This window comes from Aethalodelphis obliquidens, unplaced genomic scaffold (genome assembly GCF_003676395.1).
Source record: "Aethalodelphis obliquidens isolate GAN/ISIS:26980383/991018 unplaced genomic scaffold, ASM367639v1 scaffold75, whole genome shotgun sequence".
Lineage (NCBI taxonomy): Eukaryota > Metazoa > Chordata > Mammalia > Artiodactyla > Delphinidae > Aethalodelphis > Aethalodelphis obliquidens.
Window position 1 is genome coordinate 1,226,335 of NW_020838019.1, and position 24,163 is coordinate 1,250,497.

The following is a 24,163-nucleotide window of genomic DNA, read 5'->3' on the forward strand; positions in this document are numbered from 1 at the left end:
TTCTGTGATCTTGTGCGGGTTTAAGGGTCTGTTATCTGTTGGCTGTTCTTTTCTCTACTCGTGCACATGCACAATTGCTGTGAGCATGATTCTCTAGTGGTTTAATCTGAACAAGCATAAAATGAGATAAAAGCATTTTCGTATTTCACTGTACTAATCAGTCAGTGGTGTCAATAAATGTGTTCCCTCTGTCATTTAACATTAAAAGGAGCTTTCTTTAATTAACTCATTTGCTTTCATAATCTCATCTACATTTTCTGGTCAAACAGGGTGAAAGTGGATGGCAATTAGATTCCAAACACACAGAAGAGCTCTGAACTCACATCTTCGTAAATATCAAAGAAGGTGGCAACCACTGCATCTCTGATTTGGTTTAGGTCCATCAGCTCCCAGTAGACTTTAAACATACGACGCGCCCCCTCACAGCTTGCATTATTACAAGGGACATTCTCCAGTAAAAAGGCCTGCTGATTGCTGTGAGACAAAGGCAATGGCATTTAGTCAATATAACATATCAATGCTGAGTAGCATCAGCTATGCTGTATTTTACTAGAATCAAAGAGATGGTAAATGGTATACACTTAAGTAATATGAAAAAAATCCCTACATCGTACTAATTATTGTCCTGAGTCATAAAAAACTTAAATTGTTGGCTATTGTTTTTCAGCCTTTGGCAAAAATCCTGAGGTTAGTCAGTTGTTGGCCTCTCTCTCCTCTTTCGTGATTTCCAAGTCCATCTCTCCGCCCTTCCTTGCTGCTCCACAGCCATCGACCCTGTGTTTCATTACTGAGTTCCTGGACACTGTCATCATCCCTTTAGATTTGTATAACTCCTTAGGTAAAAACCTGCATTTTAAATAGAGATTCCTGACATCCCCAAGTCTTGTAAACCCAAAGCAGTAAATCTACAATGATACAATTTGAGCTTCCCAAACGGACAGTAGAGTAGATATTGCTGAGTACCTCTCAGATAAAAGATAGAAAAAAAAAAGTGTTGTACTTTGCATAGCTATGAAGTCCTCCCTTTTGAATCCTACTCTATAGGCAAAGTGGTGATGAGTTTAGATTTTGGAACCAGATTACCTGGATTTAAATTCTGGCTCTGTCATTTAGCAGCTACGTGACCTTAAACAAGTTATTTAACCTCCTGAAGACTCAGATCCTTATTTGTAAACTGAGTAACATGAGTACTTAAAGAACTGTTGTAAAAAAGAAATGAAATACCGAGTGCAAAATACTTAGAACAATTCCTGTCATTCACTTAGATCTTCGTAAAAGTGTTTGTATTATCATCACTCTTACTTATGTAGTGCAACACCATGCCATGTAAAAATATTTTCTTTAAATACAGAAGTAACTTTTGTAAATGGTGTGATTTGATGTAATGGCTCCTATTTATAGGCATTTTCTAATATTTACATTCCTTCAGGTCCCTCTATGTTACATAGAAAATAATAAGCTAAAAAGCTTAAATTTTATTACTGCTCAATTTTCTCTAATAATTATTTTAAATAAAACTAAAGACAGATTTCTTTTTTTCCATATGAAAATATTACTTTGGATATTACTTTGGGTCTGGGCAATTTGGAAAAGAAAAAAGTTCTATTATAAGAAAGGTAAATTTTTCAGTGTTCAATAGAGTAAGGAAACATGCAAAATATTCAATTTACTTGATGTACTTGACATATGATTAGCTTCACATTATTTTTCTAGATAAAAAATTCCAACAGAAATAGTTTAAACTCCCAGATTATAACATTTACATGGAAAACTTTGAGGTGGCTTTGATCAAGGCCTAACATATAATAGTGTTATTCCACTAGAAGGAATAATGATTTCTTCTTTGTCTCCTGTCTAATAACTGATTTTAAAATTCTAATTTGTAATACTTTTTCCAGGTAATTTACCCATCCTACCTTTGTAGCTAAACAATTTTACTAGATATTTCACAGAAATGAAGAACACTCTATTTTGTTATTAGATTATACTAAAACATGAGAACCAGTGATAAAGGTGGCCTTTCTTTTTTTTTTTGGCTATGCCATGCAGCTTGTGAGATCTTAGTTCCCTGACGAGGGATCAAACCTGGGCCCACAGCGGTGAAAGCACTGAGTCTTAACCACTGGACCGCCAGGGAATTCCCAAGGCAGCCCTCTATAATCTTTTATAACCAATGCATCACACTGGCGACGTTTTGAGTGATAATCTGCCACTGGTTTCCCTTTTCACAACAGGGATGAAAGGATTTCATTATTGTATTATAACTCTGGGCACAATTTCAAATACACAACATAAGCTACAACAAAAACTCTAACTGCAGTTGCATAATTTGTCATTTTAATTTTTGATATGAGTTTGTAAAGATTATAAATGCCATGCACCATGGTTTTTGTCTGAATTCTCACTAAACAGGTTAGTCTTATACTCTGGAACATGGGGTCTATAAAATTTCAGTTCTTTTAAACTCCACTGAGCCCTACAGGTAGAGCCCAACAATCTTAACTATAAAAAAAAAATTCCATTTAAACCCAGGAAGAAAGAATTCTGATTCATTCAGTTTGGAAACCCTTGGGGAGAAACAGTCTTGCTTCTTTTGAGTCAACTGCTCTATGTGTTTTTGGCAATTACAACCGATATAACTTTTAAAAAACATTTTTTTTCAAAACTATTGCAAAAGTTATTATAAAATTCAAGTAATAGAGACATTTAAAAAGTTGAACTCCTCCTTTCCAGGGAAAATCACTGTTAACAACTTGGTGTGCATCTTTCTAAACCTTCTTCTGGGAACATACAAATATTTAAGTATATATATCCTTCAAAAAAAACCACAAAACAAACCCAGTTGGGTTCTACTATACATATTATTCTGCAACTTTTTTCTTTCCACTCAATAACATAGCATACACATGGGGAAAAGGGATACAACCTGAATGAGGACTTCTGAAATCTATTTTGAAAATTCCCACCAGAGAAGTTGTACCAATTTATATCCCCCAGCAGCAGCCCATCAAACTGCCTGTTTCCCACATGCCCATTCCTTTCAATGCTTACTCCATTATACAGCTATGCCATCATTCGTTTTAACACCCTGCTATTGATAATCAGGTTGTCTTCAATTGTTCCCCATTACACGCACACACACACACACACACGTAATTTTTCCTTGAGAATTTGTATAAGGATTTCCAAATGAAGTCATCTGGTCAAAGGATATGCGTATTTTAAATGTGAATAAGGTAAAGCTAAATGGCCGTCTAAAAAAATGTACCAATTTATACCTCTAGTATATCCTTCTTCATATCTTGCCAATATTAGTAACACTGCTTCTTATTTTTGCCAATTGGGTAGCTTAAAAATTATCTCATTCTCCTGATTATATGAGAGAAGCTGAGTATTACTTTTATGTTTATTATCTATTCATATTTCTTCTAAGAATTGGCACTTAAATTTTTTCAATTATTGGTTTTTAGATCTCTGATTGTTAAGGACATTAGCCCCTACCTGTTATTCTCATATTCTTATTTGCAAAATGTGTGTAAAAACAGTACAGAAATAGATACACAGATGTAGAGAACAAACTTATGGATACCAAGCAGGGGGAAGGGAGTGGGTGGGATGAACTGGGAGATTGGGATTGACATATATACACTACTATGTATAAAATAGATAACTAATGAGAATCTACTGTATAGCCCAGGGAACTCTACTCAATGCTCTGTGGTGACCTAAACGGGAAGGAAATAAAAAAAAGAGGGGATATATGTATATGTATAACTGATTCTCTTTTGCTGTACAGCAGAAACTAACACAACATTGTAAAGCAACTATACTCCAATAAAAATTAAAAAAAAAAAACCCAACGGTACATTACCTCAAATAGCTGTTTTAAGGATTAAATGAGAAAATACATGGTAAATGGTTTAATGTAGTGCCCAGTACATAGCACAACACACTTTCAATATCTGCTGTTATTATTATATGTGCTGTTATTATTACTCTGATATGTTATAAACATTTCACCCCAGCCTTTTATTGTTTTTAAAATGTATGCTTTCTTTCACTAAAAGGTTAATAATACTTATATACTCATTTATGTCAGTATTTTTCTCATGCTCTATAAGAAATGTTAAAGGAAGTCCATCAGGCAGATGGAAATAACACCAGATGGAGTATCTGCACTTACACGAAGGAATGAAGATCAGTGAAAATGTGAAATACGTAGGCAAACAGAAAAGATTTTCTTGTTATTTAAACCTCTTTAAAGATAACTGATAATTAAATAACACAGCATGGTGTTAATGACATAAGCAGATGTAAAATGTAAGGTTTCCTCAAAAAACTAAAATTTGAACTACCATATAATACAGCAATCCCACTTTTGGGTACATATTGAAAAGAAGTGAAACCAAGATCTCAAAGAGGTATCTGAACTCTCATGTTTGTTGCAGCAATATTCACAATAGTCAAGATATGGAAACAATCTAAGTGTCCATCAATGGAAGAATGAAAATGTGGTATATACATACACTGGAATATTCAGCCTTAAAAAAAGAAGAAAATCCTACCATTTGTGTCAACATGGATGAACCTAGAGGACATTATGCTAAGTGAAGTAAATCAGAAACAGAAAGACAAATACTGTATGGTATCACTTGTATGTGGAATATAAAAACACTGAACTTATAGAATCAGAGAGTGGAATGGTGGTTGCCAGTGGCTGAGGGGTGGGGGAAATGAGGAGATGTCGGTCAAAGGACATGAACTTTCAGTTATAAGATGATTAAGTTAAGGGGATCAAATGTACAGCATGATGACTATAGTTAACAATACTGCACTTTATACTTGAAAGCTGCTGTGAGAGTAGGGCTTTAATGTTTTTAACTATAACAATAAGAACAAGAAAATGGTAATTATGTGAGATAAAGGATATTAACTACCTTAATGTAGTAAACATTTTGCAATATATACATATATCAAATAATACTGTATACTTTAAACTTACACAATGTCACTATATGTCAATTATATCTCAGAAAGCTGGAAAAAAAAAGGAAAAAATAAATCAATAAAAGATATCTGGAAAATCTCCAAATATTTAGAAATTAAACACCACTAAATAATCTACGAGCAAAAGAAGAAATCAGGCGGCCCCTCAGCGCATGAGGAGCACGTGCCTTTGGGAATTTTCCATGCGCTATCTCTGTTCACCCGGCTACCTGGGCTTGGGGCTCGCCCTGGTCTCTGCTTAGAGTGCCCGGCAGGAGCTGCAGGCTTTGATCACCCATTGCTGTGTCTGTGCCCCAGTAGCCGCAACTGCCCCGGGGGCTGTTCTGGAAGAGATCTGAGAGCTGGGTGGCCTGGGTCGTGAGAGCCCCGCACCTCTCGCATCGTGGTGAAGAAGAACAGTATTCCCAATGGAATAAAATGTCACATCCAGTCCTCCAGACAGTGCTGTGAAAGACTATTTTTGTCAAAAGGTGCAGTTACTTTCTGTGATGTCAGCCTCAGAAGATGAATCTGCCTTAGATATCCCTAGAGTCCTTTAACTCAAACAAGCATTAACAAGACATGGGATACTAATGTTCTCCAAACTATTTCGCAAATATTGAGCTAGCCTCAATTCTCACCTCAAAACATGAAACATTTTGCCACCTGAGCAGTTCTGGAGGAGGAATCTGTGAGCAGTTCCAGGCACTGTGTTAGGCATTAGCTAGCATTACAGGATATGCCTCAAATACATGAGAGGGTCTGGGAAAAGGTCAAGACTTCTTAATGATCAGCACCCTCAAAGTGATGTACAGATAGAGGATTATGACTATGTCAACAATGGACCTGACCAGAGGAACTCTGGCACTGATAACTGCAGAGGCAGAAATAAGAGATAATGGAGACAGGATTAAAATGGCTCAAAGAGGGGGGACCTTCAAGATTGTGGAGGAGTAAGACGTGGAGATCACCTTCCTCCCCAAAAATACATCAAAAATACATCTACGTGTGGACCAACTCTTATTACGGAACACCTACTGAACGCTGGCAGAAGACCTCAGACTGCCTAAAAGGTAAGAAAACCCTCAGGTACCTGGGTAGGGCAAAAGAAAAAAGAAAAAACAAGACAAAAGAATAGAGACAGGACCTGCACCTCTGGGAGGGAACTGTGAAGGAAGAAAAGTTTCCACACACTAGGAAGCCCCTTCACTGGCAGAGACGGGGGGTGTGGGGTGGGAAGCTTCGGAGCCACGGAGGAGAGTGCAGCACCAGGGGTGCGGAGGGCAAAGTGGAGAGATTCCTGCACAGAGGATCAGTGCCGATCAGCACTCACCAGCCTGAGAGGCTTGTCTGCTCATCCACCGGGGAGGGTGGGGGCTGGGAGCTGAGGCTCGGGCTTCGGAGGTCAGACCCCAGGCAGAGGACTGGGGTTGGCTGCGAGAAGGCACCCTGAAGGGGGTTAGTGCACCACAGCTAGCCGGGAGGGAGTCTGGGAAAAAGCCTGGACCTGCCGAAGAGGCAAGAGACCATTGTTTCAGGGTGTGTGAGGAGAGGGGATTCCTTCCCTCTGTGCCCACAGAAGGCAGGGCACCGCTTAGGTTAGTTCCAGAGATGGGCATGAGCTGTGGCTATCAGCTCGGACTCCAGAGATGGGCATGAAACAGTAACACTGCTGCTGCCGCCACCAAGTATCCTGTGTGCAAGCACAGGTCACTATCCACCCCCCACATCCCCCCCCAGGAGCCTGTGCAGCCCACCACTGCCAGGGTCCCGTGATCCAGGGACAACTTCCCCGGGAGAACACACGGTGCACCTCAGGCTGTTATAACGTCACGGTGGCCTCTGCCGCGGCAGGCTCACCCTGCATTCCAATTATGACTACCCTACCCCTCCCTCTCCCCGGACTGAGTGAGCAAGAGGGACCTAATCAGCCACTGCTTTAACTCCCTCCTGTCTGGGTGGGGAACAGATGCCTGAGGGCAACCTACATGCAGAGGTGGGGCCCAAACCAAAGCTGAACCCCAGGAGCTCTGCAAACAAAGAAGGGAAAGAGAAATTTCTCCATGCAGTCTCAGGAGCAGTGGATTACAACCCCACAGTCAACTTGATGTACCCTGCATCGGTGGAATACCTGAAGAGACAACAAATCATTCTAAAATTGAGGCGGTGGACTTTGGGAGCAACTGTACACTTGGGGTTTGCTGTCTGAGGCTGATTTGTTTCTGATTTTTATGTTTATCTTAGTTTACTTTTTAGCGCTTGTTATCATTGGTGTATTTGTTTATTGGTTTGGTTGCTCTCTATTTTAGTATTTTTTTATTTTAATAATTTAAAAAAGTTTAAAATTTCTTTCTTTCTTTTCTTCTCCCCTTTCTTCTGAGCCATGTGGCAGAAAGGGTCTTGGTGCTCCGGCCTGGTGTCAGACCTGAGCTTCTGAGGTGGGAGAGCCGAGTTCAGGACACTGGACAACTAGAGACCTCCCAGCCCCATGTAATATCAGCAAGAGTTGCCCAGAGATCTCCATCTCAACACTAAGACCCAGCTCCACCCAACGGCCAGCAAGTTCCAGTGCTGGATGCCCCATGCCAAACAACTAGCAACACAGGAACACAACCCCACCCATTAGCAGAGAGGCTGCCTAAAATCATACTAAGTTCACAGATATCCCCAAACACACCACCAGACATGGTCCTGACCACCAGAAAGACAAGATCAAGCCCCACCCACAAGAACACAGGCACCAGTCCCCTCCACCAGGAAGCCTACACAAGCCACTGAACCAACCTCACCTACTAGGGGCAGACATCAAAAACAACGGGACCTACAAACCTGCAGCCTGCGAAAATGAGACCCCAAACACAGTAAGTTAAACAAAATGAGAAGACAGAGAAATATGCAGCAGATGAAGAAGCAAGGTAAGAATCCACCAGACCAAACAAATGAAGAGGAAATAGGCAGTCTAACTGAAAAAGAATTCAGAGTAATGATAGTAAAGATGATCCAAAATCTTGGAAATAGAATGGAGAAAATAAAACAAACATTTAATAAGCACCGAGAAGAACTAAAGAGCAAACAAACAGTGATGAACAACACAATAAATGAGATTAAAAACTCTCTAGAAGGAATCAATGGCAGAATAACTGAGGCAGAAAAACGGATAAGTGACCTGGAAGATAAAATAGTGGAAATAACTACTGCAGAGCAGAATAAAGAAAAAAGAATTGAGGACAGTCTCAGAGACCTTGGGGACAACATTAAACACACCAACGTTCTAATTATAGAGGTCCCAGAAGAAGAAAAGAAAAAGAAAGGGTCTGAGAAAATATTTGAAGAGATTATAGTGGAAAACTTCCCTAACATGGGAAAGGAAAGAGTCAAGTCCAGGAAGCACAGAGGGTGTCTGATACAGGATAAACTGAAGGAGAAACATGCCAAGACATACATTAATCAAACTATCAGATATTAAATACAAAGAAAAAATAATAAAAGCAGCAAGGGAAAAGCAAAACATAACATACACGGGAATCTCCATAAGGTTAACAGCTGACCTTTCAGCAGAAACTCTGCAAGCCAGAAGGGAGTGGCAGGACACATTTAAAGTGATGAAAGGGAAAAACCTACAACCAAGATTACTCTATCCAGCAAGGAACTCATTCAGATTCAATGGAGAAATTAAAACCTTTACAGACAAGCAAAATTTAAGAGAATTCAGCACCACCAAACCAGGTTTACAACAACTGCTAAAGGAACTGCTCTAGGCAGGAAACACAACAGAAGGAAAAGACCTAAAATACATATCCAGAACAATTAAGAAAATGGTAATAGGAACATACATATCAATAACTACCTCAAATATAAATGGATTACATGCTTCAACCAAAAGACACAGACTGGCTGAATGGATACAAAAAGAAGACCTGTATATATGTTGTCTACAAGACACCCACTTCAGACATCGGGACACATACAGACTGAAAGTGCTGGGATGGAAAAAGATATTCCATGCAAATGGAAATCAAAAGAAAGCTGGAGTAACAATACTCATATCAGATAAAATAGACTTTAAAATAAAGAATGTTACAAGAGACAAGGAAGGACACTACATGATGATCAAGGGATCTATCCAAGAAGATATAACAATTGTAAAAATTTCTGCACCCAACACAGGCGCACCTCAATACATAAGGTGAATGCTAACAGCCATAAAAGGGGAAATCAACAGCAACACAATCATAGTAGGGGACTTTAACACCCCACTTTCACCAATGGACAGATCATCCAAAATGAAAGTAAATAAGGAAACGCAAGCTTTAAATGATACATTAAACAAGATGGACTTAATTGATATTTATAGGACATTCCATCCAAAAACAACAGAATACACTATCTTCTCAAGTGCTCATGCAACATTCTCCAGCATAGATCATATCCTGGGTCACAAATCAAGCCTTGGTAAATTTAAGAAAATTGAAATTGTATCAAGTATCTTTTTCGACCACAATGTTATGAGACTAGATATCAATTACAGGAAAAAATGTGTAAAAAATACAAACACATGGAGCTAAACAATACACTACTAAATGACCAAGAGATCACTGAAATAATCAAAGAGGAAGTCAAAAAATACCTAGAAACGAATGACGATGAAAACACGATGACCAAAAACCTATAGCATGCAGCAAAAGAAGTTCTAAGACAGAAGTTTATAGTAATACAATCCTACCTCAAGAAACAAGAAAAATCTCAAATAAACAACCTAATCTTACACCTAAAGCAATTAGAGAAAGAACAAAAAAACCCCCAAAGTTAGCAGAAGGAAAGAAATCATAAAGATCAGATTAGAAATAAAGGAAAAACAAATGAAGAAAACAATAGCAAAGATCAATAAAACTAAAAGTTGGTTCTTTGAGAAGATAAATAAAATTGATAAAACATTAGCCAGACTCATTAAGAAAAAAAGGGAGAAGACTCAAATCAACAGAATTAGAAATGAAAAAGAAGTAACAACTGACACTATAAAATACAAAGGATCATCAGAAATTACTACTAGCAACTATATGCCAATAAAATGGACAACATGGAAGAAATGGACAAATTCTTAGAAAAGCACAACCTTCTGAGACTGAACCAGGAAGAAAAAAATGAACAGACCAATCACAAGCACTGAAATTGAAAATGTGATTAAAAACGTTCCAACAAACAGAAGCCCAGGACCTGATGGCTTCACAGGCGAATTCTATCAAACATTTAGAGAAGAGCTAACACCTATCCTTCTCAAACTTTTCCAAAATATAGCACAGGGAGGAACACTCCCAAACTTATTCTTTGAGGCCACCATCACCCTGATACCAAAATCAGACAAAGATGTCACAAAGAAAGAAAACTACAGGCCAATATCACTGATGAACATAGATGCAAAAATCCTCAACAAAATACTAGCAAACAGAATCCCACAGCACATTAAAAGGATCATACACCATGATCAAGTGGGGTTTATCCCAGGAATACAAGGATTCTTCAACATATGCAAATCAATGTGATACACCATATTAACAAACTGAAGGATAAAAACCATATGACAATCTCAGTAGATGCAGAAAAAGCTTTTGACAAAATTCAACAAGAATTTATGATAAAACCTCTCCAAAAACTAGGCATAGAGGGAACCTACCTCAACATAATAAAGGCCATATATGACAAACCCAGAGCCAACATCGGTCTTAATGGTAAAAAACTGAAAGCATTTCCTCTAAGATCAGGAACAAGACAAGGCTGCCCACTCTCACCACTATTAAGGAAACACTGCCATTTACCATTGCAACAAAAAGAATAAAATACCTAAGAATAAACCTACCTAAGGAGACGGAAGACCTGTATGCAGAAAACTATAAGACACTGATGAAAGAAATTAAAGATGATACAAACAGCTGGAGAGATATACCATGTTCTTGGATTGGAAGCGTCAGCATTGTGAAAATGACTATACTACCCAAAGCAATCTACAGATTCAATGCAATCCTTATCAAATTACCAATGGCATTTTCCACAGAACTAGAGCAAAAAATTTCACAATTTGTATGGAAACACAAAATACCCTAAATAGCCAAAGCTATCTTGAGAAAGAAAAATGGAGCTGGGGGAATCAGGCTCCCTGACTTCAGAGTATACTACAAAGGTTCAGTAATCAAGACAGTATGGTACTGCACAAAAGCAGAAATACAGAGCAATGGAACAGGACAGAAAGCCCAGAGATAAACCCACACACATACGGTCACCTTATCTTTGATAAAGGAGGCAAGAATATACAATGGAGAAAAGACAGCCTGTTCAGTAAGTGGTGCTGGGAAAACTCGACAGCTACATGGAAAAGAATGAAATTACAACACTCCCTAACACCATACAGAAAAATAAACTCAAAATCGATTAAAGACCTACATGTAAGGCCAGACACTATAAAACTCTTAGAGGAAAACACAGGTGGAACACTCTATGACACACATCACAGTAAGATCCTTTTTGACCCACCTCGTAGAGAAAGGGAAATAAAACCAAAAATAAACAAATGGGACCTAATGAAACTTGAAAGCTTTTGCACAGCAAAGGAAACCATAAACAAGATGAAAAGACAACCCTCAGAATGGGAGAAAATATTTGCCAACGAACCAACTGACAAAGGATTAGTCTCCAAAATATACAAGGAGCTCATGCAGCTCAATATCAAAAAAACAAACAACCCAGTTCAAAAATAGGTAGGAGACCTAAACAGACATTTCTTCAAAGAAGATATACAGATTGCCAACAAATACATGAAAGGATGATCATTATCATCACTAATCATTAGAGAAATGTAAATCAAAACTACAGTGAGGTATCACCTCACACTGGTCAGAATGGCCATCATCAAAAAAAATCCACAAACAATAAATGCTGGAGAGGGTGTGGAGAAAAGGGAACCCTCTTGCACTGTTGGTGGGAATGTAAATTGATACAGCCACTAGAACAGTATGGAGGTTCCTTAAAAAACTAAAAACAGAACTACCATATGACTCAGCAATCCCACTACTGGGCATATACCCTGAAAAAACCATAATCCAAAAAGAGACATGTACCACAATGTTCAGTGCAGCACAGGGAAATGACAAAGTACTTTGAACTGAATGAAAATAAAGACACAGCACATCAAGACTGGCAGTATGTCACTAAAGCAGTATTTAGATGGAAATTTATAGCACTAAACACTTAATTAGAAAAGAAGATCTCAAATCAATGATCTCACTTTCTTCCTTAAGAAACTGAAGTATAAGAGCAAATAAAATTTAAAATAAGCAGAAGAAATGAAATAATAACATAGAGGAAAGCAAAGAAGTAGAAAACAGAAAAACAATAGAGAAAAATCAACGAAACCAAAAGCCAGTTCTTCGCGAAGAACAATTTTAAAACTGATAAACTTCCAATGAGAATGGCCATTTAAAAAAATTAAAAAGAGAGAAGATACAAAGTACAAATAACAGGAATGAGACAGGTAACAGCACAACAGATTTTACTGATATTAAAAGGATAATAATGTTATGAAAATTTTTGTGCCAATATAATTGACAAGTTAGATGAAACGAACAAAATCCTTGGAAGTCACAAATGACCAAAGCTCATTCATAAGATAAAGAAAGAAATTCAAATTGCAGTTTTAAGCCTTCTGAAAAACCCCAGGTCCAGATGGCTTCACTGATGAATTCTGCCAAATTTTTAGAGAAGATATAATATCCATTCTACACGAACTCTTTAGAAAATTGTTGAGAGAGACATGCTTCCCAACTCATCTAAGAAGCCACATTACACATCAAATTAGACAAAGATATTATAAGAAAACTACACACCAATATTCTTCACGAACACAGATGCGAAAAGTTTTAACAACATTCTAGAAAATCAAATCCAACAGTAGAGTCAGATCTTGCTTTGCATGGTACAGTGTTCACTCAAACTCATACATATCTTGCTTCATGATAACCAGAGAACCATGCAAAGATACGACATGATTCTGATATGGACATATTTCAGTGAACTAAGTACCTTGCAAATTGAAGACTACAGATAGAATAAAAAGATAAAAAATCATGATCAACTTGGGTTTATTGCAGGAATGCAAAGTTGTTTTAATATTTTAAAATAAATCAGTTCAATTCACTAGATTAATAAATTCAAAAAGGAAAACCATATGATCATCTCAATAAAGGTAGAAAAATATTTGAGAAAATCCAATATCCATTCCTGATCCAAAATTGTAGCAAACTAGGAATAGAAGGAACTTTCTCAACATGATACAGGGTGTTCACAGAAAACGTACACTGAACATCATAGTAATAGTGAAAGACTGAATGTTGTCTTCCTAAGATCACTCTTCCTCCAAGACAATGATGTCTGCTCTCACCATATCCATTCAACGTTGAATTACAGGTTGTAGCCATTGTAAACGGCAAGAAAAACAAAGAAAAGGCAACAAGATTGGAAAGGAAGAAAAACAGTCTTTATTCATAAATTATCTGACCACCTACTTAGAAAATCCTATAATATCTATTAAAAAAACCTAGTAGAACTAATAAGTACATAGAGCTAGGTGGCAGAATACAAGATCAATATACAAAAGTCAGTTGTATTTCTGTATGCTAGCAAACAACTATCAGCAATTTCAATAAAAATGTACAAGTGACAAAAGCAATAAAAAATGCAATACTTGCATACTGACAAAAGATGAACAAGACCTGTACACTGAAAAGTATAACACACTCCTGAGAAAATTAAAGACCTAAATAAAATAAAAGGACACACACACATCCACACACACAGTGGTCACGGGCAGAAGACTCGATATTGGGCAGAAGATTCAATATTGTTAATATGTCAGTTATCTCCATATTGACTTACAGATTCAATGTAATATCAATCAAAATCTCAGGACATTTTTTTTTTTTTTCAGAAATTGATGAACTGATCCTAAAATTCACAGAAAATGTCAAGGACCTAGAATGGCCAAAATGATGCTGGTAAAGAAGAATAAAGTTTAAGGACTTACACTACCTGAATTCACTATTCATTGTAAACCAGCAGTAATTAAAGCATGTGGTACTGCTGCAAAGATGGGCAGTAGATCATTGGAATAGAATAGAGAGTGAAGAAATATACTCACCAACACACATATGGTTAATTGATTTTCAGCAAAGATTAAAGGCAATTACGTGGAAAGAAGATGTCTTTTCAACAGATGGTGCTGGTACAATTTACCAAAAAATGAACTTGGATCCATATCTTGCACCATATAGAATAATTAACTCAAAATGGATCACAGACCTACAAGTAAAATGTAGAACTATAAAAATTCAAGGGGAAAGCATAGGAGGCAATCTTTGTGACTGAATTAGGTAAAAATTTCTTAGATGTGACACTAAAAATCATAATCCATTAAAGAAAAAATCAATAAATTGGACTTTTTCAAAATTAAGCACTTCTGGGCCTCCCTGGTGGCACAGTGGTTGAGAGTCTGCCTGCCGATGCAGGGGACATGGGTTCGTGCCCCGGTCAGGGAAGATCCCACATGCCGCAGAGAGGCTGGGCCCATGAGCCATGGCCGCTGAGCCTGCGCGTCCAGAGCCTGTGCTCTGCAACGGGAGAGGCCACAGCAGTGAGAGGCCTGCGTACCGCAAAAAAAAAAAAAAAAAAAAAAAAAAAAAAATTAGGCGCTTCTGCCCTTTGAAAGACAGTGTTCACAGAATGAAAAGACAAGCCAGAGATGAGAGGAAATATTTGTAGTAAGAGGATCTGTATATAAAGAACTTTCAAAATGCAATCATAAAAAACAAATATCCCAAATAATATGTGGGCAACAGACTTCGACAGGTGTAGGTATATGTCAAAACTTGTCAATGTACACACTTTAAATATGTGAAGTTCACTCTATGTCAATTAAGGCTCAATAAAGCTGTGAAAAATATACAGTACTCCTTCATGAGAAAACACTAGAAACACAAGCAATAAAAGAAAATACAAGCTTGACATTGTCAAGACGAAAACATTTGTGGTTCAACGGACACCATCACGAAAATGAAAAGACAACCCACAGAATGGGAGAAAATTTTGTAAATCATGTATCTAACAAGAGCCTTGTATCTAGGATATATAAACAGTTATTATAACTCAACAATAAAAAGACAAATAAAGGGGCAAAGGGGGCTTCCCTGGTGGTCCAGTGGTTAAGATCCCTGGTGGTCCAATGGTTAAGAATCTGTCTTGCAATGCAGGGGACGCAGGTTCGATCCCTGGTTGGAGAACTAAGATCCCACATGCCATGGGGCAACTAAGTCCATGTGCCGCAACTACAGAGCCCACATGCTACAACTAGAGAGAATCCTGTGCACCGCAATGAAGTGAAAAGCCCATGTGCTGCAACTAAGACTATTTATAACAATTTACAAATAAATAAATATTAAAAATAAAATGGGCAAAGGATCAAAATGGACAACTATCCAAGCAAGATACACAAATGGCCATTAAGCACAGAAAAAGAAGCTCAACATCATTAGTCATCAGGAAACTGCAAACCACAGTGAGATAACACTTTACGTCTATTAGGATGGCAACAATAAAAAAGACAGGTAATAACAAATACTGGTGAGTTTATGCAAAAATTGGAACTCTCATACATAGTTGATGGTAATATAAAATAGTGTAGCTGCTTTCGCAAATAATCTGGTAGTTCCTCAAATAGTTCAACAAAGAGTTCCGTTTCTAAGTATATTCCACTTCTAGGTATATTTCAAGAGAAACAAAAGCATGTCCACAGAAAAATCTGTATATGAATGTTCATAGGTCTGTTATTCATAATAGCCAAAAAAGTAGAAACAACCCAAATATATAGCAACTGAAATAAACGAAACATGGTGTATCCATACAATGGAATATTATTCAACAACAAAAAGAAACGAAGTACTGATACACGCTACCACATGGATGAACCCTGAAAACATTATGCTAAGTCAAACAAGTCAGTCATAGATTACCATGTACTGTATGATTGCATTTATACGAAATGTTAGGAATAGGCAAAACTGATAGAAAATGAGTCGTTTCTTAGGGATGGTGAGATTGGAGAGTGATGCCTTAAGGCAGGTGTGCTTATTTTTAGGGTAAAGAAAATGTTGCAAAATTGATTGTGGTAATGGATGCACAACTCTGTGAATATACTAAAAGCCACTGAATTGTATATAGTAAGTGGGTGAATTGTATGGCAAGTGAATTATACCTCAGTAAAGCTGTTAAGAAAGAATAGGGAATCCCCTGGTGGTCCAGTGATTAGGACTCCACGCTTCCACTGCAGGGAGCACGGGTTCGATCCCTGGTCAGGGAACTAAGATCCCACATGCTGTGTGGCAAGGCCAAAAAAAAAAAAAGTACAATTTTATGGTTTTGACACTTGTCTTCTCCATGTCACACATGTGTGCAGAAAATTTTAACCCACAGAAAATACCTGTGGGAAATGTTTAAGTGACATAACATGTAAAATGCATATATCAGATGCCACTTCTCTGAATTGGCCAATATTTACACATCTAATATGCAGCCTTTTGAGGCTGGTTTTAATTTCTCTTCAAGGCTATAAAATCGGTGTTATTTCTTGATAAGCTACCACGTGACAAAGTTCGGGGTATTTTAAATTGTTATTGTTAATACGCTATGTGCATCTGTCTTATTTCTCATTAAAAAAGGAAGGTAGCTGATGGGTCATTTAAGTTTGATTTTCTCCCTGGCTGCTCTTAGAGCTTGTGGGTTCAGTTTAGTCATTTCTATCTAGTGAGTTCTGCTCTTCTAGATTGTCCTTAACTCTCTTCCTCTTAATTCCCCAATTTCATTATCAACCTAGGCTCACATGGAAGGAAAAGAGCTTCAATTTGGGGATATGTCTTTCTGTGTAAACCTTAAGAAAGGCAGTTCTACACATAGAAGAAAAACAAATTAAGAAGAAACACAAATAAGCCCATTAGGAATTCTCTAAAAAAAATGAAACAATTGTTTCTGAGTTGTTGCTCTGAAATCCATGCTGCCCAGCTATTGGTAAATGCAGAATTCTCAGCTAAGTTTATATATATAACTTCCACTTTGAAATTACTAAAATTATTTAAGTGTTCCTGTAATACAGACTACTGACAATTAGAAATGTTCAAAAGAGATGATAAACTTGATGTCCAGAATAAAGTTCACTTGAGCTCTGGGCAAAAGCAATATCTTTATTCCCCAGATAGCAGCTAGGCTAGGAGAGTCAGTGGGCAGAAGGTAAATGTTTCTTGAATGAAGAGAGGAAGTAAGCATCTTTTGTAGAGCAACGCCAATTGAAATGCAAAACTTAATAGGATGAAAGACTGAATGCTAAGCTCCTGTCAAATAAATGGTGAGAAAAGATTTTGCAATGTTTTAATTTATCTTTATTTGAAGGCATTCCTTGTATTAGTAATTTGGCGGCCACTGCAACATTTTTTCTAGGTATTATAATATTTGTTTTAAATTATGTAAAATGAAATATAATGGTCATTTTATTTGTTAGTTGGGTAATGGTATAAACAGAATATTGAGACTTTCAGAGTGAGAAATTCATGGACACACTGCAACTTATGAAGTATACACACACAGGAAACAAAGATTGGTTAGGAAATTATACTAGTTCTTGTTTAGTTGTGAATACTGTAGAATGCAGTGGCGAGTTGGATGAGGGGAAAGGGAGAGATGAAACGAAAGAGAAAGGGAAATGAAAGATGACTTCCACATTTCTGGTTTGAATGATTAGGTGAATGATAGTACCACCACATGAGATAAACAGAAAACTAAGAATGGTTTTAGGGGAGAGAAGATAAGTTTCAGGTTTGCGGTGCCTTTGGTAGAGTATTCAGGGGAAGATCCATCAGGCAGTTATACACACAAGTGTGAGGCCCAGATACAGGGATTTAAGTCCTAAGCTTCTAAATCGTAATTAAAATAGCCAAAGTAGATGAAGAACATGCAGAGAACCAAGGGCTGAGAATGGAGCCCTCAGAAATACCAGTATTTAAGAGGTCAAGGTGAGAAGAGTTTTCTGAAGAGATGGTATAGGAACAGTGAGAGACACTATACAGAGAACCAGTAAAGTTTACGAGTAAGTTATCAACAGCCCAATGTAGACAAAAATCCGGTGACATAAAGGCTGTGAAGTATCTACTGGATTTGTCAATTAGAAGCCACTGGGATTGAATGAGAGGTTTAGTAGAGTGGAATGGCCTGAAGCCAGACTGTGGCAGGGTGAGTTTGAGGTAATAAAGTAGAGAAAGCTGTCTAGAGTCACAAAAACATTTTTAAGTCTGGGGAGACTTGCACATATTTAAATAAAGATTGGGAGGAAAAGAGGGTGGAATGAGATGATTCTGAAGGCAAAGGGGGGATAACTGATACAGTAAGATCCAGAGATACAGGCAGAATTGAAAGGGAGGGGTTACCAAATAAAAAAATCAATGAGGAGACTGTTAAAATAATAATTCGGGCTAAGCAGAAAGTGTCTTGCCACTAGGGAGGTGCCAGTGATGATGGAAAAGAAAAGAAGTCTGAAAATCACATTATGAAAGAGGATCGTATCTGCTTTGTGGAGGAGTCAAAGGTAATTTAACTTTTCTAGGCTAAAATGATTGGGGCCATGATGATATCTTTGTAGTAAACAGGGAAATTATGAGGAAGAGTTGGATTTGAAGAGACGGGGAGGTGTGATTGTTTGGTTTTAGACAAGGCAAGTTTTAGACAAAGCAAGAGACAGAGAGGTGTGATTGGTTTTAGACAAGGCAAGTTTGGTTTTAGACAAGGTTTTAGACAAGGCAAGATTGGTTTTAGAAAAGGCAAGTCTTGAGGTTTTAGACAAGGCAAGTGGTCGGACAGCCACATGGCAGAGAAGACAAGGTTTGAGATAAAGATCTGGCGGTTTTTCACCTAGAAGTTAAGACAACTTGTGTTGTAAATCTGAATGAAATAACTGAGGAAAGAAATACAGGGAAAAAAAGTCAACAGCTGAAGATTCTGCCTTGTGGAATGTCCCCAGGGGGCAGATAGAAGATTTAAAAAAAAACCCAGGACTTCCCTGGCGGTCCAATGGTTAAGACTCTGCGCTTCCACTGCATGGGGCGAGAATTTGATCCCTGGTTGGGGAACCAAGATCCCACATGCCTCTTGGTGCAGAAACAACCACCCAAAACAACAAACCAAACCAGAAGAATGAAAAGTATATATCTCACAGTGATGGAGAGAAACTTGTATCATTCAACATTAGAAATGAATAATTTTTTTGACCATGTAAACTTTAGCTAAATATGACACCCTTTCATGTGATTGTTTTGAGTTATGCAGTAGACAGTCCAAGCATCCAATAACTGAAGACTGATTAAATCAACCAAATGGAATATTTTATAATTGTTAAAATGGCATCATAAAAGTAATATTACTGACATATAAAATTGTTCATAATATGTTAAATGAAAAAAGCAGGTCACAACACTGTATTAATAGTATGATCTTATTTTACAATACAAACAAAACATCACACACATGTACACACTCTTGAGCACACAGAGATAGAGCAGGGTTTGGAAGGACATACACCCAAGACTAATGGTGGTTATCTCTTGGTGTGCAGGGTTTTAAGTATATTTTATTTTATTTCTTTTGATATGTATGTAGTTTTTGTAGCAGGAAGAAAATACTGTTTTCTTGTAGTCACCAGTCATTCTCACATCACCCATTTTAATTCACTGCATAGCCTTAGCACACTTTATATTTTTCTTATTTATGATTTGCTTGTTTACTGTCTACTTTTCCTAAATTTATCTCTCTTATTCACTCTTATATCCTCGGCACCCAGAATTTGCTTCAGTAGAACAGGCACTCAGTAAATACTTTTTAAAGTAAAAGATAACAGGTAATGCTTTTTTAATAAGAAAAATAAACACTAAAAGCTTAATTTATTGTTAAGCACTGCCATCTTTCTCCTCAGCTCCTCTATTTTTGAAGTGATCAAATATGTTAGAAGCAAAGGAAAATGGAGATGTAGTCTACCTGCACCCCTGAGGATGGCCAAATACCTCTCTGGGTTGCCCTGTGAGATACCTCACAAGGCCCAGTGTAGCCTGGGATTGCTGCACAAGAGAAACTGAATGTAACAAGTTAATATGACCAAGTTTTATAGAAGAATAATCTCACAACACACACAAATCTTGTGTCCTCCAAGCAAGCTTGCTGTGATGCTCTATACTTATTTCAATGTCATTGCTGAGGACATTTTTGTGATTCCTCTTTGAGGATGCCTTTGGAAGATGTTGAGTCTTCTAACGTTCCCAGTGATGGTTAAGTCTTCAGTGTGAGCAGTAAATGTGAACTTAAGTGTTATGGTTAAGGTCAGTAAATAGGTTGGTTAGTACAATATTTATACAAAATCGAAGTATATATAAATCAGTGAGACTTACGTGAGTCTGATTCTTTAACTGACTTACTTTTATTGAGACAACTAATTTACCAAAAAATTCACCATTTTAAAGTGTACAATTTAGCAGTCTTTGGTATATTCACAAGGTTGTACAACCACCAACTCTATTAATTTCAGATTATTTTCATCACCCACATGTAGAATCTCATCCCTATTAGCAATCACTCCCCATACAGGCAATTCTTACAGAAGAACTTCTAAAGTGTTTTAAACATTATTAAATAAGTGTTTATTCTACCAAGGTGACTCCTCTGGACAACTGATTCATCTGTGTTTTAGATAAATATCAGTCAGATTCATTTAGGGTTGGGAATACCAATGAAATTCAATCAAGGAAAACAAATTGTTCTGTCACCAGCCATATTTCGTGTTTACACCATATTCTAAAATCAACTTCTATGAAATATTCATTGGTTCATGAAAGGTAAGAAATCCTCTGTACTTGAATACCAGTGAGATGAAAGAACTAACCACATTTAACTTCAATTTTATCTTTTGGGGAAAAGCTTGACAACATGCTGACTTAAGATAATTATGTACCTTAGAAAAAGGGCGTTATCCCATCAATGAAAATGCATTAAAATAAGATTAAACCAGGAATGTATATATAATCACCTATTAAATCCTTTATTAAGCAGAGTACAAAAAATTTAGATAATTAACTAAAACTCTGAAAGAAAAAGCAGATGTAACACAATTAGTGCTTCTATAAAGCTAAAACCCTCTCCCTTGTCAGGTCTTTCTTGGCCTTGGGTGACCTCAAGTGACCCAATTTAAGATTTAAGTTCATCATTCAAACTTACTTTTTACCATTACTTGAAGGAGAGACAAAATTCTGTTTTGGGGGTAACGATGGCTTTAAAACTTCTAAGTAATGGCATACTATGATAATGAAAATTTATAGAAAATATCACTAATAAACTGTGATTCTCATGTTCGTGCTAACAAATAGTAAGTTGTTGAAGATGTAGAGACTGTAACTCAGTGGGAAAGACCATGAGTTCAACTTTAGTTCTGTGGGAAAAAAACCTGAGTAAGTCTATTTAAACATCCTAGCTATAATGGTTATAATGCAAAAGGAGTTTGAATTCAGGCAATCCATGATTCTCTTTCACTCTTTAGAACTCTATTTCATATTGTAGAGTATACGAAAAATGATCATTATGTATCACTCTCATTTTGATATTCTACTTGGTTTCTGATTACTTATGTGGAAAGGAGGGAAGGAGTTTCTAAGACCTATGAACAATAGCTTTTTAAAAGCTTGGCTAACATGGATTTTATATATCATATTTGTTTCCCTTGACTGGATTCATGTTCATAAATATTTTGCTAAATTTCCCACATGTATCTGAGCATGTATCAATCTGTTCTTCTACTCTTTTTAGTTGACATTGGTTGTCCACCTCCTGAAAGGACAATATATGAACAATATATTTTCTTGGAATGTGAGAATTCTAGGCCTCTCCCTTGCTATTATATTTCTTTAATTGCTATTTTTTGTATTACAAAGGCAACATTTTTGAAATGCTAAATATGGGCCTGACAAAAATGCTAGCAAGTGAATACACAATAATAGGTATTTAGGGCTTCCCTGGTGACGCAGTGGTTGAGAGTCTGCCTGCCGATGCAGGGGACGCAGGTTCATGCCCCGGTCCGGGAGGATCCCACATGCCGCGGAGCAACTAAGCACTGGGAAGACAAGCCTCTAGAACATGTGGCACTGAAAGTCAGCAGAGCTTGCATACTGGAGAGCTAGAGAGCTCTAGAAAACAGAGATTTCACTCTTGGGTGCACGTAAAATCCCATATGCTCCAAGATCCAGCGCAGAGGCAGTAATTTGAAAAGAGCTTGGGTCAGACACACTTGCTGACCCTAGAGAGCCGGCCAGAGAAGCAGGAGGCAAGTGGGAGTAGTCCTGGGGATACGGATGCTGGTGGCAGCCATTTTTGGAAGCTTGTACTACCACGATAACACTGGTGCTGACAAGCATCATTTTAGAGTACTCCCTCCCTCTAATATATTAGTGCTGGTGGCTTACACGCATACCAGCTGGTGAGCACCAGTCTCAAGAATGCCCAGGTCAAGCAGCCAGCCATGTGGGGACACAGCCCCACTCACTAGCAGGTTGGCACCAGCTGTAGGTCTCTTTGAGTCCCAACAAACCCCTTAGCCAGCCACCCCAGAAAGAGGCCCCGCCCAACAGCAGGCCAGTAGCAGCCATGGGACAACCCAGACACTGAAGACAAGCACCAGGGACATAGCCACACCCACCATCAGGTGACTCCAGTCCCAGAACAGCTGCCATGGCACCTGGTCCTGCTCACCAGCAAGCTGGTCCCAGATCTGGGAACAGCAGGCCCTGCAGCCAGCTATCCCAGAACCCAGCCCCACCCACCACTGGGCTGGCACCAACCATGGGAATGCAGGCCCTTAAGCCAGCCACCCAGGGACCTGGCCCCACAAACCAGCAGATTGGCACTAGCCCCATGACTCCCCAGGCTGTAGAGCCAGCCGTTCTGGAACCTAGACCCGCACACCAATGGATGGCAGGCTCACAATGAAGTGGGGTCTGACAGCTAACTGAGCTAGGGGCCAGCTCTGCCTACCAGCATGCCCATAATAGTCAGCCCAGTCACAACAGAAGGGCCCATGCAGCCCACAAATGGAGCACCCCTAGAGCATATACCTCTGGTGACCAGAGGGATGTGTGCTGCTGGGGCTCCTACATAAGGCCACTTCTAGGACAACATCAAGCACATTGAAATTTACATTATAGGGACTGCAGAAAAAGAGAGAAAGGGCTGGAGAACTTATTTGAAGAAATAGTAGCTGAAAACTTCTCTAACCTGGGAAAAAAACAGACATCAGGTCTAGGAAGCACAGAGAGTCCTGTACAAGATTAACCCAAAGAGATCCACACCAAGGCACACTGTAATTAAAATGGCAAAAATTAAAGAGAGAATATTGAAAGCAACAAGGGAAAAATGACTAATTACATATAACAGAACTCCCAAAGAGTATCAACTGACTTTTCAGCAGAAACTTTGAAGGCCAGAGGGAATGGCACAATACACTGAAAGTGATAAAAGGAAAAAAACCTAAAACCAAGAATACTCCATAACGCAAGGCTATCATTGACTTGAAGGTAATATAAAGAGTTTTACAGACAAGCAAAAGCTAAAAGAGTTCAGCACTACTAAACTGACTTCACAAGAAAAGTTAAAGGGATTTCACTAAGTGGAAATAAACGACCACAACTAGAAGTATGAAAAATTATGAAAGGAAAAATCTCATTGGGAAAGGCAAATGTACACTAAAAGTAGTAAGTCAACCATATATAAAGATAGCAGGAAGGTTAAAAGACAAAAGAAGTAAAATCATTTATATATACAATAAATAGTTAAGGGATAAACATACTAAAAGATGTAAAATGTGATGTTCAAAACAGTAAACATGGTAGGGGGCAGTAAAAATGTAGGGTTGTTAAAATGTGTTTGAACTTAAGAGATCAGCAATATAAAGTAATCACTATTTATAGACTGCTATATATAAACCTCATGGTAACCAAACTAAAAATCCACAATAGATACACACACACACACACACACACACACACACACACACACACACACACAC

At 38.0% G+C, this 24,163-nt stretch overlaps 1 protein-coding gene across 3 annotated transcripts in view; it reads right to left on the reverse strand.

Moving 5' to 3' along the window:
• ITFG1 (integrin alpha FG-GAP repeat containing 1) overlaps positions 1–24,163 on the reverse strand; it is a 232,780-nt gene that overhangs the window by 70,190 nt on the left and 138,427 nt on the right. For all 3 annotated transcript variants that reach the window (XM_027092142.1, XM_027092144.1, XM_027092143.1), the window contains exon 11: positions 324–474. In XM_027092142.1, coding sequence (XP_026947943.1) covers positions 324–474 — 151 coding nt within the window. The remainder of the gene's footprint in view (positions 1–323; positions 475–24,163) is intronic.